Source organism: Odocoileus virginianus, chromosome 4 (genome assembly GCF_023699985.2).
Source record: "Odocoileus virginianus isolate 20LAN1187 ecotype Illinois chromosome 4, Ovbor_1.2, whole genome shotgun sequence".
Classification (NCBI taxonomy): Eukaryota; Metazoa; Chordata; class Mammalia; order Artiodactyla; family Cervidae; genus Odocoileus; species Odocoileus virginianus.
In genome coordinates, this window is record NC_069677.1 from 71,131,481 (window position 1) to 71,151,800 (window position 20,320).

The 20,320-nt window shown below is 42.3% G+C and overlaps 1 protein-coding gene across 1 annotated transcript in view; it reads right to left on the reverse strand.

The window, feature by feature from the left end:
* Positions 1 to 19,842, reverse strand: part of PCCB (propionyl-CoA carboxylase subunit beta) — a 96,730-nt gene extending 76,888 nt beyond the window's left edge. Inside the window, exons 1-6 of the mRNA XM_020909592.2 lie at positions 19,626 to 19,842; positions 17,482 to 17,601; positions 16,433 to 16,501; positions 13,719 to 13,775; positions 11,796 to 11,909; positions 1,893 to 2,003 (exon numbers count right to left, since the gene is read on the reverse strand). Of these exons, the coding sequence (XP_020765251.1) occupies positions 1,893 to 2,003; positions 11,796 to 11,909; positions 13,719 to 13,775; positions 16,433 to 16,501; positions 17,482 to 17,601; positions 19,626 to 19,808 (654 nt within the window). The 5' untranslated portion in view covers positions 19,809 to 19,842. The remainder of the gene's footprint in view (positions 1 to 1,892; positions 2,004 to 11,795; positions 11,910 to 13,718; positions 13,776 to 16,432; positions 16,502 to 17,481; positions 17,602 to 19,625) is intronic.
* Positions 19,843 to 20,320: the final 478 nt, after the last annotated feature.

The following is a 20,320-nucleotide window of genomic DNA, read 5'->3' on the forward strand; positions in this document are numbered from 1 at the left end:
AATGTACACATACATACACACAACCACACCCAGAGAAATATTCAGCCATGATAAAAAAGGAAATCCTACCATTTGTGATATGAATGGACCCTTAGGGCACTCTGCTTAGCATATGCTAAGTAAAGTAAGTCAGAGAAAGTGAAATACTGTATGATCTCATTTTATGTGGACTCTAAAACAGCTGAACTAGTAGAAAAAGAAAGGAGGTTACCAAGTTGGGGGGGCATGTTAATCAAAATATATACAACCTTCCAATTATAAGATGAATAAGTTCTGGGGATTTACTGCACAACATGGTGATTAGTTATCAGTAAATATCATATCATATACTGGAAAATTGCTGAGAGAGTAGATCTTAAATGTTATCATCACAAAATAGGAATGGAATTTATGCGAGGACTATAGGGGTAATCATTTTGCAATATGTAAGTATCAAATCAACATGTACACCTTAAACTAGAACAGTGTTATATGTCAATTATATCTCAATAAAACAGGGGAAAATGTTTTAAAATCCCAGCATGTAAGTAGGGAGAGGAGGAAAGAAGCCTTTAGCTAGAGGAACTGATCCCACACCTCCATTCCTACCAGGTAGGAAGACAACTAGGTAGCACCAGGTAGGTATGGCATACACAGATTTAGTGGGCAAAGTTCAGGAAGTAAGGGATGTGGTCATCTTAATTTTTAAAGCCCAACCTAAACTGAACATTGAACTTTTAGGTTGTTTTTAATCCATCACTAAGAAAAAATAGTTTAGTCAAGGGGTAAGGACTCTGCTAAACCTTAATTCCTAATGCCAAAGAGAAAAGTGTTTCCTACGTATGTTCCCTGTGTTTACACTGTTTCATCTTGGATGATTCTCTTTCATTTTTTACACTAATTTGTCTTGACATTTATTGCTCATTATGTTTAAAAATATTTTAAGAGAAAAGACTTTTTTAAGTATCAGGGTAAGGGTAATTACACACATATGATTTCAAATAGTCTTCTTTTAAAAATCTTTTTTTTCAAAGGCTACATATTGTATGATTCCATTTATATGACTTTCTTTTTCTAATGTGGACCATTTTTAAAGTCTTTCCTGAATTTGTTACAATATTGCTTCTGTTGTTTATGTTTTGGTATTTTGGCCATGAGGACTATGGGATCTTAGCTCCCAGAAAAGTATGTTAGTTACTCAGTCGTGTCTGACTCTTTTTGACCTCATGGACTGTAGCCCACCAGGCTCTTCTGTCCATGGAATTCTCCAGGCAAGAATACTGGAGTGGGTTGTCATTCTCTTCTCCAGGGGATCTTCCTGACCCAGGGATCAAACCCAAACTCCCTGCATTGGAAGGCAAAGTCTTAACCACTAAACTGCCAGGGAAGTCCCCCAAAAATTGTTTTAAAATATCAAGTCATCTAAATCATGTAATAAAGATATGTACCTTGCACAATGAAGCTAGAAATCAGATCTAACATTACCATCATAGACAAAATATAATAAAATGGCAAAGAGCTGAAGAAATAAAGGCAGAACATAAGAAACAACTTCCCAATGGAACAGATTATAGAAAAGTTTTCCATGAGAAACCTTCTAAAAGAATCCATTAAATAATCACCTGTCTGGGCAGAGGATAGAATCCTTCGATTACCTAAAATCATCTGCAATTCATATCAGCAAGTAAAATCACCCACCAATGAAGTACATAAGCACATTTTGCCACTGAATCCATACAAGCTGCAGTTTTCATGCCAAAAGTTTCTCCCTACCAAGATTTTATCATCACTACATTGAAAGTCAATACAACTGTACAGATAACAACCCAGATCTGGGTCAGGAATGATTGCTATCGCAGGTGAGGTGCTGCATAACTCTCAAAGGGCAGGAGAACCAGGCACTTCTTTCTTACCTTCACCATGAACGTGAAGTCTGTTAAGGCTGGAGAGTAGACAGCCCCACCAGCACATGGGCCCATGATCAGAGAAATCTGAGGGATGACTCCGGATGCCGTGACATTCCTCTGCCAAAAGAGAAAGGCAAAGGTATCTGGTTACAGAGGTGTTCAAGGCATTATCTGCAGAAAGACAGAGGCAACGGTGAAAGTACATTTGGCTTTTATTCACAGAAATTCTAGCCGAGAGAGCTAATCTGTACAGTTTCTACCAAAATTGTATATGGGACCTTCTCCCCATAACTGGTGGGAGGGTTGACATATTACTTTCTGGACCAAATAACCTCTTCTTTCCTTGGCAGAGCATTCATTCCCCAAAATCTCCATCAGGACATGAACTCAGAGAGAACCCCACCACTCTCACCCCACCTCTAAACACACCTCAGGCCAGAGCCTGTGTCTGTACAAAACTGGCTGGGAGAATGAATGGAAACCTTAGGCATAATACAGAGGGCCAACACTTATCCTGGACCCTTGACCTCTACTTGGAGCCCCTTCCCACTCCACACAGAGGATACCCAATAGTTACAGGGTAAGGCTAAGAGGTTAAGTGCTACTTTACCCTGAGTATTCAATGTCTGCCCACCCATAGACAAGGCAGATGGGCCGTAAGGAGGCAGCAGGAGCCAGAAGGGCTCCACAGGGACAGTGGTGCTGTGAAGAGCCAACCCTCAGGCCATCTTTTGGGAAAAACAAGATTTCCCAGGGAGCTGGAGGACCCTGACAAGATATGAGCCCAATGACTCCTTGCCCAACCACCAGCTTCTATCCTTCCCTGAGCCATGTCCGCTTAAGAGAAATATGTCCATTTTTAGCCCTGCCCTGGGTCTGAGTCCAATTTCTGTAACTCATAGGACATAGCTCAGGACAGCACAAAAAGGATCTATAGAGAGGATTATGGGAAGATAGTAGAGTGGGAAGCACCAGGAATCTGACACTCCACCTGGACAAAAACTGCACTGGCAGAATCTGCCTCATGTAACTTTTTTGTAATGCCAGAGCCTACTGAAGGTTTTTAACTTCCAGAGGAAGATTAGGAAGGCAAATTGTGGTTCATTTCCATTTCAGCTCTTTGCACAGCATCACCCACCCCTACCCAGCCCCTAACCTGAGCCATGAGGCACATGCAGCTATGCATGTTTTCCTGGAACAGTTGACCCAGACAAAGGCAAAAAGGACTCTGTCCTCCAAATATTGGAAATCTATGCTCTGACGGTCAGTTGCTGATTCTAACCAGGGGTGCAGTTAGTAAGTTGGGCAGTCATTGTTGTTGCACCTCACCTCATTGTTGCGAGCCCCTCCCACTCCAGCTCAGAATCACGTGCATGAGAGCAAATCAAACCTCGAATGAGATGCTACATCACACGCATTAGGATGGCTACTATTAAAAAAATAGGAAACAAATAGTGTCGGTAAGGATGAGGAGAAATTGGGCCCCTTGTGCACTGCTGGTGGGAATGTAAAATGGTACAGCTGCTGCGAAAAATAGCATGGTGGTTCCTCAAAAACTTTTAAATAGAATTATCACACAATCCAGAAAGTCTACTGTGGAGCCCTATACCAAGGTCACAGGTGCAAGGCCTTGTACCAAGGCCACAGATGTGGAGCCCCACAACCAAGGTCATCTCTGGAACTGATTGAGCCCCATAACAACGGTTGCCAAGAGCCCCTCTGATCTAAACTGGCCTGTTCTCTGACAGCATATTAGAAAAAAATATCCACCTTGTTCACCATCTTATAGCATCCTCACAAATCACCTAATGCCACCCTTCCAGCAGGAATTTTCTTTGTTGTGAGGCTATAAATATTGGCTACTAGCCCACAAAAAGCGTGGGCTCTCGCTTGAGCCAGCCGCTGTTATAACAGCATCTCCCACTATAAAAAACTCAATCCTCCTCTCAGTCTGCCTCATGTCAGGAAATTCTTTTCCAACCCACAACATCTACTTCTGGGGATATACCGTATAGAATGCAAAACAGCATCTCAAGGAGATAATTTTACACCCACATTCATAGCAGTATTACTCACAATAGCTAAAATGTGGGATCAACCCAAATGCCCATCAACAGATGAATGGATAAACAAAATGTATGTGTATACAGTGGAATATTATTCAGCCAGTCACAAAAAACCAATGTACAATTTTCCTTAAATAAGCTATTTAGTCAAAATAATAGAGACAGAGTAGAATGGTGATTACCAGGGGTTGGGGGAGGAGATAACAGAGAGTAATTGTTTAATGGGTTTAGAGTTTCAGTTTTGCAAGACATAAAGTTATGGAGATGGACAACGGTGACAAGTGCATAAAATCATGAATGTATTCAAGACCACTGAACTGTACATTTAAGAATGTTTAAATTTAGTAAGTTTTCTAGTATGCATATCTTACCACAATTATTAAAACAAAAAGATGAAGAAAAGCTGTCCATATTCTGTTGAATTCAAGCTGGGTGAACAGGCTTCCAGCTATGACAGAGTGGAGAGTTCAGAAGACTCTCTCCCCAAAAACCAACTATAAAATATCACTAAGTTGTCAAAAACATTTCAGGGCTCTGAAACCGGACCAAATATTAACAGAAGCATGTTTACTAATAAAACACTGCTGACTGCACGATAAGAACAGTGGGAGTCTAAGGCATTCTTAACCAAGGCTTTATCATTGCCCACACAAGCTCAGGACGTCCTTCGGGGTGAAAGAAAACACCAACAGATGGTAATTCAAATCCACAAGAAGTAAGAACACTAAAACTGGTAAATTTGTGGTTAAATATACAATACTGTATAAACATAGTTCTCCCTCTTAATACTTTTAAAACAACAAGGGTGCACAAAGCAAAAATGGTAACATGTTGATGTTAGACATAACAATAACAGCACAAAGAAAGGATAAAAATGGAGCTCTGTTGGAACAAAGTTCTTATATTTTACCAGAATTAAGTCAGGATCAATTTGAAATAGATAAATCTACATATTATTACCCTTAGAGGTGAAACCATGTACAAGCCCCATGTCCTTGTCTTTTGAAGTAAAATGCTGACTCCAGAGTTAAAGAGTGGGAAATGGGAAGATGTAGAAACAAAGAATAGCTGTTGGGCTAAGGAAGTGGTAACAATTTAGACTATAATTCTGCCACATAACAGAATCACCAAACTCCCAGTTTCCTGAAAGATATAAAGGCCTGACACACATTCCTAAGTTGTTTTTACAGGAAGCAGACCCCTCCAGATGAAAACTGCAGGTCAGATGAAAACTGCTGACCACAGGAACACAGACCCTAGACTGGGTGAAACCAGAAGGTTGACTGTATTGCTGATCCTGTTCGTGATGCCAACTGCTTTGCTGCTCACACTGTTCGCTGAACCCAGGGTAGGCAAGCTAAGAGGCTGGAAGAAGACACAAGGGGCCATAAGAACTGCAAACGTGGTTATTCTCTCCTGACTGGCAGCAGCCATAACACATCTCTCTCCTAGCCGACACAGCAACTGTAGCCGCAGCCACAACATAGCCATAACCGAGTCATCGCTTTCTCTCTCATAACACAACTATGACGCCGCCCCAGTAGGCAGGGCTTTTCAGGTGAAGCTTATATAATAGAACAAAAGTAGCCAGTAGCCAAGCGAGGACCTCGGGGCGTGCATGCGCATTGCTATAACTGATCTCAGTTGTTACATAACCCTGCAAAGTCATTGTTTACAGAACACAGGGTGAGAGGGTGTGAGAGCGTGGAGCGAGAGAGCCTGACTGGAGCCATCTTGTTAATTTCCCCACAGTTGATGATGCTAGAAACTTCACCTTGATGCCAACCAATCCACAAGCCAATCACGCCCTGCTCCTTGAACAGTATAAAATTCCTCGCTACCCCTTCCATGGTGGGTCACACAGTCTTCAGGGCACTAGCCCACTTTACGCCCCTTTGCCTGGCAAAGCGATAAAAGCTAGTCTTTTCTACTTCACCGAAAACTCTGTCTCCGTGTTTCTATTTGGCACCTGTGAAGAGAGGCTGAGTCTCAACAAGAGTAACCATTTAAAAAACTCATAGAGTACTAAAAGTTCAGAGGAATTGGAAAGATTCATTTAAAAATATGTTTCACATAATATTTGAGTGACATCAAAGAAGATTATAGAAAAGGAATCCATCCCACCACCAAAATAACTATGGAGTTGGCAGGAACTGTCTGAAGCAACTATTTGAAATTCTGGAATCTAGGGGAACACTTGTAGCTTCCAGGAAAGACTTCCTAAAGTGGTAGGTAAATTTCAGTCAATTTTCACATTTAGCATAATAGTCTTACAACAGAGTTCTTGGCCTCCATAATTAGCAGAAATTGACTAGAGACCAGACAAGAAATTCAGGGGAGGCTTGGGGTGGGCAGGGGGAAGGGGAAACCCATGCTCAGCAGGAATGAGCAAGAACAAACAAGTTTCCTTTGGTTGCTGGTTCCCCAAACTGGGAGGCAGGACAGGTAGTGAGCTTGTTCATTATATTGGGTGAGGGTAGGGGTGTGCCCAGATGTCAGACCAGAGGGGTGGCTTAGGAGGTTTGCCCACCCCCTAGGTTCTGTACAGAGGGCATGCGCAGTACCCTGCTTTTCCTCCAGGCTCCTTAGAAGTTGCAGTTGCGTTTTCTGGTTTCTTTGCATCTTTTGTCCAGGATTTGTCATGACTGCCCATGCATGAAGTTATTTTTAGTCCCATATAGTTTCTCTGTATTCTGTTGCTCAAGGTGTGTCCAGGTACAAGCATTGCAGCAAAGAGTCCCAGATCTCAGTAGCTACCCTCCCACAGCCTACAACTCTGGCAGCCTGGGCTCCTAGGGTTGCTAGCTGGTGTCAGGGTGGGTAACAAGGGCTTTGTCCTCCAAAACTCAGATTTGTGGGTTTGGTTACTGATCAAGGGTTTTGACCACTAGGAGGCCAACACAGAGACTAGCCAGTGTTTTATGCCCAACAGGCTAAAGCCACTTCCCAGCTGAGATGGGATTTAAAGGGACTTCCCTGGTGGCTCAGACGGTAAGGCGTCTACCTACAATGCGGGAGACCTGGGTTCAATCCCTGGGTTGGGAAGATCTCCTGGAGAAGGAAATGGCAACCCACTCCAGTATTCTTGCCTGGAAAATGCCATGGACGGAGGAGCCTGGTGGGCTACAGTCCATGCGGTCGCAAAGAGTTGGACACGACTGAGCGACTTCACTCACTCTCATCTCCTAGGAGCCAGATATTTAAAGAAATCTTTGTCAGGTCACCAGGCGACCGTAGAGACAATGGAATTTTTAGGGGAAGCACACTGACTGAAACTGCCCACCCTGGCCAGGCACCATAGTAACCATTTGCATGAGTTATTTTATGAAGGAGGTCCTGGAAAGAACATGAAACTAATAAGCCACCATCAACCAAAAGAGTTCAGGAAAAGTCAAAAGGAGGTGCCAGCTGTCCTACCACCTCCCAGAATCCTTCTCACTGGCATTCATCTTGGCTGAGAAATGTGTGTGCCATCAGGAAACAGAACAATCGGCCAAAGACAACTCAAGAAACTAATCCCATCACCATAAAACCTGAGACTGCAAACCACATGGCAGAGAAGTTCTCCTGGGTTCCCTTGCTCTACTGCTCTCCACTCAGGCACCCCTTTCCCAATAAAACCTCTTATATTGTTAGCATGTGTGTCCCTCAGTGAATGAGTGACAAGAGCCCACCTTAAGGCCCTAGAAGGGGTTCCCCTTCCTGCAACAAAATTAAAACTTCAGTGGCCACAAAAATGGAAAACATTTTGCAAAAATAAGTTGGAAAAGTCACAAATGGAAGCCCCTGGTGGCTGATGGTAAAAAATCTGCCTGCAATGCAAGAGACCCAGGTTCAATCCCTGGGTCAGGAAGATCCCCTGGAGAAGTGAACGGCAACTCATTCTAGTGTTCTTGCCAGGAAAATCCCATGGACAGAGGAGCCTGGTGGGCTACAGTCCATGGGTTCACAAAGAGTCAGTCATGAATGAGCTAACACTTTCAGTTTTCAGCCCTCAGTAAGCAAAAATCAGCCATCTAAAAAGTGGGTGAATTAGATTTCCAACATTATCAAACATAATTCAATGTCTAGTACATAAAAAATTACCAAACACACAAATAAACAGCCTAGTATAGTCTATTTACGGGGGGAAAAAAAAAAAAACCTGACAAAAACTACTGCTGGGAAGCCCAGACAATGGAATTATAAGTCAAAGATGTTATATTAACTGTCTTAAATATGTTCAGTGAGCTATAGGGAATCAGGAAAACAATGTGTGAACAAAATGAGGACAGTAAAGAAATAGAAATTATAGAGAGAAACCAAGCATAAATTCTGGAGTTAAAAAGTACAATAACTGAAACAAAAAGATAACTAAAGGGGTTTTACAGATTTTAGCAAGCAGAAGAACCTGAGAGAACTTGAAGACAAGACAATTGAAACTATTCACTCTGAGGAACAGCGAAAAAGGGAGAAAAAAATAATAGAGACTGAGGGACCCATGGAAAAACATCAAATGAACCAACAAACACCATACACGAATACTAGGAGAGAGTGTATTTCTGATGGAAGATAAGCATACAGATCAATGGAAAAGAACTGAGTCCAGAAAGAAACCCTTACATTTACGTCAATTGATTTTCTTTCCACCAAAGTGCCAGGACAATTCAAGAGAGAAAGAATGATCATGTCAGTAAATGGTGGTGAGACAAGGATGAATTTGGACCCTGACCTCACACCTTACTGAAAAATTAACTCAAAAGGGATCACAGACCTAATATGAGAGCCAAGACCTATAAAACTACATTTAAAAAAACAAAACACTGGACAAAATCTTCATGACTTCATGACATATTGGGCAGGGTTCTTACATATGACAAATAAAGCATGATTCACAATAGAAAAAACTGATAAACTGGACTTTAAAATTTAAAATTTTGTACTTCAAAAGCACCACTAAGAAACAAAAAGCTACAGATTAGAAAAATACATTTGTAAATTGTATCTGATAGAGGACTTGTATCCAGAATAGATAAAGAACTCTCACAACTCAAGATCCAATTATAAAATCAGTGAAAGATCTGAATAAACACTTCAGCAAATAAAATATACAAATGACTACTATGTACATTAAAAAATACTCAACAGGATTCATTAAGAGGAAAATACAGATTAAAACCTTAGATACCACTACTTACCACTGAAATGGCTATAATGAAAAAGGATGACAATGCTAAGTGTCAACAAGGACAGTAAGAACCTGAAACCCTCAATTACAGCCACTTGGAAAAAAATCTGGCAGTTTCTTATAAAGTTACACATAAACTTATCACAGTGAAGTCGAGTAGGATCTTGTAAGACCTTCCCAAGTACAATAATCTTACTGTGTCCCTCAATTCTTGTTTGTAGGAAAAATGGTTCAGCCTCTGAGACCTTCCCTGAGTTCCAAAGGGCAGATTCAAAGAGTAACTAGTTAAGGGAGTGAATGGGGCCTGGGCCTGTTCCTCCTCAGGGGATGTGCCTAACAATTTGATACTTATCTCTGAGTTCTACAGAAGCTAAGGCCCTCCACCACCAAGGTGGGGGATGTTAACCAGGCTAAGCACAAGCACTGGACCCCAGCCTGGCTGGAACCAGAATGCTGATGAGTGAGATTCCTGGAACACCACCATGTTATCTCACCATCAACAAGACAGAGGGAGGTCACACACACTGCCACTCCTCTCCCTTACCTTCCCAAAAAATTCCCTGAAACCCATTGAGGAAGGAGTTCAGGTCTTTCCTTGGCCCTACAATAAACCTTTCTCCACTCCAAACTCCAACATTTTAGTTTTGTTTGGCCTCGCTGTGCATCTGGCACACAAACTTGGGTTCAACAATTTGATGCAATAATTCTACTCTTAGGAATATACTCAAGGGTTATGAAAACATATGTCCACACAATGAGTAATATCCAAATGTACATTGCAGCATTATTTATAATAGTCGAAGTAGAAATCCAAATGTCCATCAATTAGATAAACAAAATGTGGTATATCTATATAATATTATTCAGCAATAAACACAAACCACTGATAAACAGTACAATATGAATGAACTTCAAAAACATTATGCTAAGTGAAAAGAGTCAGATGAAAAAGGATCTTTTTGGAAGGAAAAATTTTAAACTGTAGATTGTGGTAATGGTTGCATAACTCTAAGTATATTTTAAAAATTGTTGAATTGTATGCAATGGATGGATTTTATGACTTGTAAATTATATCTCAACAAAGCTGTATTTAAGACTATCAGAAGTCATGGAAGACAAAGAAAATCTGGGGAAATGTTCCAGATTAAAGGAGATTAAAGAGATATGACAATTAAAGGCAGTACCTAATCCTAGATTGGATGGGGGGGGGGGGGTGCCCAGGGACTGGGGAGTAACTTGAAAGTCTTTATTAGGATCATTTGATGGAATATGAATAAAAACCATGAATAACATCGATGTGTCAATATTCAGTTTCCTAACTATGCTACTCTGTTTATACAAGAATGTCCTTGTTCTTAGAAAACAATGAAGGATTTAAGAGATAAAGGGTGCACAATCTCCAATCTATTCTCAAATATTTCAGAAAAATATAACATGCAAATATGCATATAGAGAGAGACAATGATAAGAGCAAACAGGCAAAATGTAAACTGGTGAATGAGGGTAAACAATATACAGGAATTCCTTTACTCCCTAGTGGGCTATCCCTAAGAGTTCAAATTTAAAGATTAAAAAGTAGGTTTAAGATCTACAAAGTGGCTTCTCAACACACCCAAGTGCCCCCACAGCTAACCAAGCATCATACACAAAGTAAACACACATTTTTCTGTCTGATCACAGAGGGCAGTGGCCAGGAATAAAAACCCTCATAAGCCTGCAGGCCAGAGAACAACAAGAACAGCTGGCCTGATTAGAAACAATGTCTGCCTGTCTCTGTCCTATCTCTCCTCCCTTCCCTGGAAATGCTGACCTGTCCCTTCTCTTAAGTTTCCATTTGGCAGGATCTCTCCCTCACCCTAGCCTCCCTTCCTATACTCTCACAATACACTTCCCACTTCAAATAACACATTTAATTTATTTTTGTCTTTCTTTTTCTTTCTTTCTCTTTAATTTCAGTCTGTAAGAAGGCAGAAAGACATCTGAAATGATGTTCACCAACTGTTCCTGAATGGTGAGGTCTGGGGGAGGGGAGATTTCTTTCTTCTTTGCACTACAGCTTGAACTTTGTACTGTGTAATGATCTTGCAATGACTTAACCAAAAAAAAAAAAAAAAAGCCCTGCTTTTTTAAAATTTCCAATCCTATAGATACATGTATACATATAACTGAATCACTACACTGTACATCTGAAGCTAACATAGCACTGTTAATCAACTATACTCCAATATAAAATAAAAAGTTAAAAAAATTATAATAAGAAAATTCCTAATTCCAGCAAGTCAATTCATTTTAACCTTTTAAAGTCCTTCCTCCTTGCTTTTGAAAAAAAAAAAATACTTAAGTGACTTTCGCTTCTGAATAATCTTTAATTTTGTTTTTCCCCAGTAAGTATGAGGCCTCTACGAGTAAAAAAGGAAGAAAATCCTCCCCACTGCACCGCTCTTGTTTTTCTTCCCCTTGTTGCAGCACTCTGCTTGGGAGATCTCAACCAGGGATTAAACCTGGGCAATGGCAGAGTCCTAACCACTAGGCCTCGAGGGAACTCCCATCTCTCTCACTTTTCATCCACCCCCAGTGACACAGGACACAAGGAGGTGAGATGGGGAAGATCCAACCAGCATACAGCTTAGAGAACTCAGCCCTGTACTCTTTGATTCTCTTTGAACAGTTTCTCACCAGAAAGATGTCTGCGTAGCCAGCCAAAGACTCCACTCCCTCTTGAATCCGTGCACCCCCAGAGTCATTCAGTCCAATCACTGGAGCCCCCACTGTGAGGGCTTGGTCCATGATCTGAGACAGCAGAGAAATCTTTTGTGAGACAACTGATCTTGCTATGAAAAACCATATTTACAAAGCACCACAGTAGTTTTCCAGAAAATGTTTTGAGTGTACTTTTCAAAACAAGAGTTGGTAACACTGGCTTCATTCCCCATGGTGACTGGGTACCTTCATGGAAGACAGAATCAGATATTTAAAGGGCTGATTAAAGACCCCCAAGCAGCCCAGAGTCAAAGAACTTCCCATTAGCAGAGGCTAAGACTATTCAAGGCAATTTCTAGAGCCAGAGGCCCAGGCTGTAATGTTTTTTTCAATAGTCAGTTTTGTTCCCGATTACTCTTTCGAAATAACTGATAGAAGACAGAATGGCTAAGCAATATTTTTCTTTTAGTGTTTATATATTTATTTGGCTGCACTGGGTCTTAGTTGTGCCATATGGGATCTAGTTCCCAAACTAGGGATCAATCCTAGGCCTCCTGAATCAAGAGCATGGAGTCTTAGCCCCTGGACCACCAGGGAAGTCCCCCAAAGCAGTATTTTGTGAAAGTAAATGTGGACCCATCTATTAAGCAGAGCCCAGGCTCAGGCCTTCTACTTCCAACAAGACAGATTTTTCTCACAGGTCAGTAATTGACAGCCTCATGAGCAGCATTTTTAACAGTGCTAGAGAATTTACAAAGTATTTTCACTTCCATTATCTCATTTAACCATCATAACAGAGGCAGTAAGAAAACAAAAATTAGGAAGGTTTAAAAGTGAAGTGGTTGGCCCAAGGTCTCAGGAATAACACATGACAGGACCACATCGAGAAGCCAGGCGTTCTGTTACACAGGGAAACCCACCCAGCTATTAAGTAATGTCTACCTTTAGATCAGCTGGTTAGAGCGTGGCGCTCATAACACCAAGGTTGCGGGTTCAATTCCCGTACGGGCCATAGTTCCCTTTGGGCTTCTCTAGTGGCTCAGACAGTAAAGAATCTGCATACAACGTGGGAGACTTGGGTTTGATACCTGGGTGGGGAAGATCGCCTGGAGGAGGACATGGCCACCCACTCCAGTATTCCTGCCTGGAGAATCCCATGGACAGAGGTGGCTGGCGGGCTACAGTCCATGGGGTCACAAAGAGTCAGACACAACTGAGCGACTAAGCACAGCACTTTTAATTCCAAAACTCTCCAAATGTGATCTACACTATTACTCACTTCCAGAGCATCTCATCTCTAGCAGAGGTTTTTAAATACCATCATGTAATCCCTGCACTGTTCTTTTAGCAACTGAACTCTCCACCTAGACCACGGGTTCTTTACCTGGAGTCCCAAGAACCCAAAGTGGCTTATGAACCTGGACCCTTAGAGCAAGGAGTCTGTGAACTTGGATGGGAAAATCTTACATCTTTATTAACCACATAAGTATTAGAAATACCTGTGATTTTATCATAAATAGAAGTCACAGATTTTTATGTCCCATTAAAGTTCCTGTAGATAATCTCAAAATACTGTTTTCATTCATACCTACTTTGAAATGAGAGTTTATCCATTGCTAAATCTTGTTATTTAACACATTAAATAAGGAAGCATATATATTACATGTAATTTTTAATATTTTTAATCCCTTCTAATCCTACATATTTTATTTTATGCATGTGTAAAAACGTGGGTCCAGGCTTCATAAGACTGCCAGAGATCCATGTTACAGAAAATGTTAAGAATTCCTGCCCTGGACTGAAGGAACCTTCAGGTCAGCACCACATCCTGCACACCTCTGACCCACCCCATGTAACTGATGAAAGTACTGAGTTTGTTTTGCAACATTAAATACTTACTTTGCAAATCTTTTGGGCATGTGCTCCGGACAGGCTACCTCCAAAAACTGTAAAATCCTAAAAAGAAAACAACTAAATAAAAAAATATGTAATGTAGGCAGAAATGAAGACCCACTAGGAGGAGGAAATGAAAAATTCACAGACTTTGAAGTTTTTAAAGCGTTTTCAAAAGTTTAAAAGACTGGGGGAAAAGTCTGACTTCTAAATTATTCCAGAGACTAAGTAGTAAATAAAATATCTTAAAAGGGGTTCATGGAATGTGAAGAGCAAAAGACCTAGCTCTCCTAAAAAACTAGACCTACAAAAAAGATTTGTAGCTCTGCGGAAAGGAAAAGTTTTCATACAGAATTAACCTCCAAAATCAGATTCTATGGAGGTCAAATAGGCATTTCTATTACTAGGATATATTTGCTGTTTTGACAAAAGAGGTGAAAGAAGTGAATGGCAGTCCTCACTGCTTCTTCTTGCCTCTAGATTTTCATTACCTTCTGATATAAAAAAGCTTTCTGTAGGAATGACCTCCTTCCTAAAATCCCCTCAAAAAGACAGTGGAGAATTCATAACAGATTCAGCCCATGAGGACAAAAAAGGAAGAGCAAACAACAGCAGACGAGAGCGTGAACAAATGAGCGAACACACAAGAACATCTAACTTGGAGCAAATGGAAGCCTCCACACCTGTGTGGGGAGTAACCTCAGGAGGGGACAACCCAGGAACCACAGAAAGTGTGGTGGGACGTGGGCTAACAGGAAGTCTGGATTGAGAGCAGTTAGACCCCACAGGGCCTCTTCTTTACCTGGAGAGGAGAAAGGACATTTGCTCCCTTAGAGTAACCTAACCAGAGGGCTGTTGTCACAACCCCTGCCACTACAGGCAGCAAAGATGAGGCTGAAAACAGGTGAGATTTCCAGTCTGTACAGTGAATGATGAGCCAATGTTGACCTCCCTCCCCCAGGAACACATCTACAGCCAATTATCGCACAAAAGACTGTGATTGCTTCTCTGGAAAAATGGACGCTCCTCCTAGAAAAAAGGCCTGCAGACACGAACATCTAGGGGATCACTACAAGTTGGCTCGTCATTCTTCCCCTCAGTATCCTTCAGGGCCTATTTCATATGCTCCATTTTCCCTAAAGCTTTCCTGGATTCAAATGTGATCTTTCCATGTCCTGAGAGCTAGCCCAGAACCTCACTGTAGATGTAGCCATTCCTGTTCTGCCCCATTCCATCAACAAAATGATTAGCTTCTTTAGGACAAGAACTGTCTCATCTTCTCCACCTCCACCACACTCCCACCAAACAGGGGCAGAAGAGACGCTCAAAGTATCAGTTCAATGAATTTTTGCATCTGCTTAAAGCTCAGAGAACATTGTGCCCAAAAAGCACAATAACCTTCTTTGTTCTAGCTATCTTACTAATGGTTCCTTCTGTACAATTTTTTGCCTAGCTCTCCTAAATGACAAAAAAAAAAAAATATGATTCTTACAGCCAGGCATTTGGTAGACTCATTTATAAAAAAGTTTTAAAATATTTCAAAAGTAATCCTATTCGCAAATTAGTATGGTTTAAATTTTAAAATAATCAAGTATAATTATTTTACTACCAAATTCAGAAAACATTCTAGGTTCCTAAACAAGCTCCCTACTTTTAAGATCTGTAAAAGAAACTGAATATTTAGAACTATATATATATTCCCATCTCTTAGTGGAGGGGAAAAAAAAAGTCAAACAAAAAAATAGTATACAACATGTTCTTTGCATTAGTTTTCATTGCTGTTGTAACAAATTACCACAAATTCAATGGCTAGAGACAATTCATATTCATTACCTGACAGTTCTGTAATTCAGAAGTCCTACATGGGTCTCATTGGGCCAAAATCATGGTTAGCAGGGTTATGCTCCTTTCTGGAGGCTCCAGGGGAGAATCTCTTGTCTTATCTTTTCCAACTTCTAAAGACCATCTATTTGCTTTCCTCCCCTCACGACCCCTGCCCTCCCTGTTCTGAAGCAGCAATGGCAGGCAGAGTCCTTCTCACATAGCCTTACTCCGACCTCCCCTTCTGCCTCTCTCTTCCACTTCTAAGGACACTTGTGCTTACACTGGGCCCACCTAAATAACCCAAGCTGCTCTATTTTAAAATCAACTGATTAGTAACATTTATTCCATCTGCAAGCTTAATTCTATTTTGCCAGGTAGAATTACATACTCACAGGTTTCAGAGATTAGGATTTTGTGTCACTATTCTTTCTACCACATTCTCCTATGGTCTCCATGTGAAGAAACTGTATCTGTCTTGATACAGCCTAACAAAACTTGCTTGAACACATTCATGAAAGCCAAAAGGACTTGTGGCTCTGAGAGTCAACTCCCCTCTGCCCAAATGCATCCACTGCCCAGACCACGGCAGCCCTCCCAGCACAGAACCAATCTGCCAAGGGGAATCTCACTCACTTGGATAAACTCCTGTCTCCCAAGACTGCTCTATGATCCTCCCCCAAACAAAGGACTCTTTCTCCCTAAGAAAAAAAAACACATAGTACAATACTCTGGACATATGTACTAAAAAAAAATAATAATAATAATAATAATTCCCTCACAAGCCCCAACTATAGGAAAGCATTCTTTCCCCAGAACTGTTTTCTTTTCAAAGAAAAGAACATTTTGCTCCTGGCTCTGACCTCAAGGAAAGCTCAGCCAATTAGAGTAGAAAATACCTGACTGAAGACATAAACCAGTCTTCCATTGATTCGTCCTCGTCCAGTGACCACACTGTCTCCAGGAAACTACCAGAAAAACAGAAAAATAAAGGTTAAAAAACCCAATTACTTCTCTCATGAATCTAGCAATTATGCCCCAATGAAAGATCCCACCCTAAAAAAAGACTCCACCCCAAATCCCTTAAAATTCAGTATAAATACAGAACATGAAGGAATCCCCTCCTCCCTGCCTCAGTTCTGCAACAGCAAGCGCTGGGCTACTGCTTCATCACCAGAAATGAAAAGCACTGTATCCTTCCTAGAAGTAGAATAATCATGAGACTCCCCTAGGGCTGTCACTACTGAGGGCTCAGAGGGAAAAAGAGGACATACAAAAAAACATGGCAATTTCTGCAAAGCCACATACCAACCCCCAAACCTTAAGAAGGCAAACCTAGCATTTTGCTTGGAATTCTGACAGTCACTGTATGGTTCATAATGAATCAAATGGAGCTGGCTAGTTTATTGCCAAGGTTACAAATCTTTGATCACAGACCTTTAGAAAATGGACCCAGTGAGTCCAAAGAACTCTGTGCATCTTGGAGAACACCCAGTTGAAAGAATAGGTGTAGGTGACTCTGACCTCCAAAACTCCAAAGCATAAACTTAAAGTATGTCAAAGAGGTGACTGGTTAGCCTTTAGGGGTCCCTGGTACCTAGGCAGAACAGAACCCAATCAAAAGACATTCTCAACTTTCCTTCTAAGTTTGTCATTCTATACCTTCGAGAACTGGGAAACCACACCAGAGCCCCGGGAGCTGGACCAGTCACCTTGCACAAGGCATGAGCAGTGCACCCACATTCCTTCAATTGCAGACAAAGGTGAGTGGGGAACCTGGAGGCCCCAACAGTGCTTCTCAAGAGGCACTTCTGCAATTCCAGAACCTGATACTTGAAATTTTTCAATGTATCCTGAGTTCCAGCAGGACTTCATTATCTAGTAGTAGACCAGCAGGGCCACAGCTGGTAAGTGCAACTTGGAGGCCTGCACCATTGTGAACAGATACCTTATTCTTATCAGCAGCCATTCCAAAATCTGCACATCGGTGTTCCACAAACATGTCGCTCTCAACAAAACTTCCAGGGTCCAGCAAGAGACTGATCCGCTCTCTGGCCGTCAGCTTTCCCTAAAATGCAACAAAAATCACTCAGCAATGTCATGACACACACAGTCAGTAGGCAAGGAGTGTTCACGGGAGGGCCAGGAGGACTGGGTTTGCCTTCACTCCACATGAAAGCCCTCTCTCTATTCCACCAGTCTGCCAAAGAGACAGGTGTTATCAGTAGAATTCAGCCAGTAAGGCAATCAGGGCAAACCAGCTGCTCCAGGAGCCACTAACTGTGAAAACAAAGAGTGGGAGGAAAAGGTGGAGAGGACAAATGGATGGTTAAGGAGAGCCTGACCCTGGAAAAAGATAACTAGTTCCACAAACATTTACTGGAGAGCCAAGGGTCAATAAAAAGAAGAATGGAGAAGCAGGAGGTAGAAAATGAAAGCATGCTTTGCAAAGCATCTGCGGCAACACTCCCAGGTTCACAGACTTCCTATAGGGAATCCCACCACCCTTGTTAAAAAAAGAAAACAAAACAAAAAACACCTCTACTAGCTATATTTCCCCTTAAGAAAGAGACCAAAGCTAGCGTTGCATATTAACACAAAAAGGCAATCCTCCACACTATTGTGTTAAATAAGTTTTCAGGAAAGCAATTGGGCAATATATATCAGTGTTGAAAAATATTCAGATCTTTTGACCTAGTAATTCCACTTCTGGAAATCTACCCTATGGAAGTAGTCCAAAAATTGTGTAAAAGGGGGTGGAGTGAGAGGTTTAAACTAAGTCAGCCTCCTGACTAAGTCAGCTTTGGCAAAAGAAAAACAGTTTCTGGGGGTTACATCTAAAGTAGGATCACTTGGAAATGGTTGGGGTGATGATCCAGGGAGGGGCTGAGCCATGGACCCCAACAGAGAGTGCACAGAGCACCGACAGGCCTTTGCAGAGGATGATTTGAAGTTCCCTCACAAACACAGCCACCTGGGGTCAGGGGGCACTCCTGGAACCACACACTATCAACCAAATTTACATCTCACAGAAAGGAACTGTCAGCTTCAGGCCCTTATCAAATGGGTATTTACAACATCTAAATCAACTTTCAATTTAAACTTAATAAAGGGCTGGTGCAAATCTCCTCACTGAAGACCCCACCTCCCCCTGCTTGTGAGTTTATGCCTCAGTCTCCTTCATCTCTAAGAATTTCACTTTTGTGCCTTCCAGGTTGGTTATTTAACTCTTCCAGCACACCAATCCAGACTCACACGTGTCCAGGACCCACTGGGCGAGCCTCGTTTCAAGGCCCAGGTCACTGATCTGGGCCTCAATTTTTTTTTTTTCTGCTACTAAAATGATCCACAGAAGCAACCCGGGCAGCGGGTGGCAGTGCTTGAGCTGTTCACTTCAACCAAACACCCAGACTGACCTCAGCAACCCCAGGGGGAAAAAAAAAAACCAAACACCTGCTTCCTAGGGGGCGCCTTTCCTACCCAGCAAGCAGGTCGATGGATGTACTCTGAGACCCATAAGAGGTTCAGCTGGCATTGGGGGGAGAGTTTCCACAAGTTCCCTACACAAACCACACGCCTACCCAGGTGAAGGAAAGTTTGCCCATGTAACTTCCCCTGCCAAATGTCTTGATTTTCCTGCTTCCATGATGGGCCAAAAAGCTCCTACCACTCTTAAACCGGGCATGAGAAGAGCAAGATTTTTTTTTTCCCCGTGCCTGTCGTTGTTTCATTATCTTATTCCACTAAGATTATGAGGGAAGAATTATTGCCATTTTCTGTTAAGAATAAACTGACTCCGGGGGAATAAGTAACTTGTCCAAAGTTAACTGGTGAGCCGCTGGAGCCCAGCCAGGCTCGTCTAAAATTCCAAAGAGAAAGCAGACAGTGACAAAGCACAATGGTGCTTGTCCTGGTTTTACCTGCCCAGTGAAAGGCGTCAGGTTCACAAGGTGAACATCATTGGCCCCGCCCCGCCCCTCAAGACATCGCGTCGATTGGCTGGGAGGCCTCTTACGCAGCAAGCCGCGCTCGCGGTGATAGATTGCGACCGCTGGGGGCGGGCCGGCTGGCCTGGACTCCCCTAAGACTCACTCGCTTATGCTGCGCGTCAATGCGACGCTGCCCTCCTCCCAGCAGTGCAGCTTGCCGCTTGTTCTCGATGCGTTCGTTAACCGATAGGGGCTGGGTGCACAAGCTGCGCGCGGCGCCCCGGAGACTTCTCACTACCACACTGAGCCTGGCTCCGGCCACCGCCATGCGCATTGCTGCAGCCATTTTTGGTCTAGCAGCGAGCCGGAGTGCGCATGTGCATCAAGTGGGCGCGCTGTGGTGTCTGCGCCTGCGCAGCATGGGCGGGCCGTAGGGAGCCTGTGAGCTGGAATACCGTAGGCTTTGGGGAGAAAGGCCTTGGAGTCCTGAGGCTGGGCGTCACCCTGAGAAGACATGTGGGACGGATCAATCTGTGTTGTGCTCTCTAGGTTGCAGAGAAAAGGGACTTAGCCTTTGCTAAGTGGCTATCTAGACCGCTAGTTGTGTCCTCCACGTAGCAACCAAGAACTTCTAGCTGTCCAAGCTGGATTTAGAAAAGGAAGAGGAACTAGAGATCAAATTGCCAGCATTCGCTGGATTATAGAGAAAGCAAGGGAATTTCAGAAAAACATCTATCTGTGTTTCAGTGACTACACTAAAACCTTTGTGTGGATCATGACAAACTGGGGAAAGCTCTTAGAGATACGGGAATACCAGACCTGAGAAACCTGTATGTGAGCCAAGAAGCAACAGTTAGA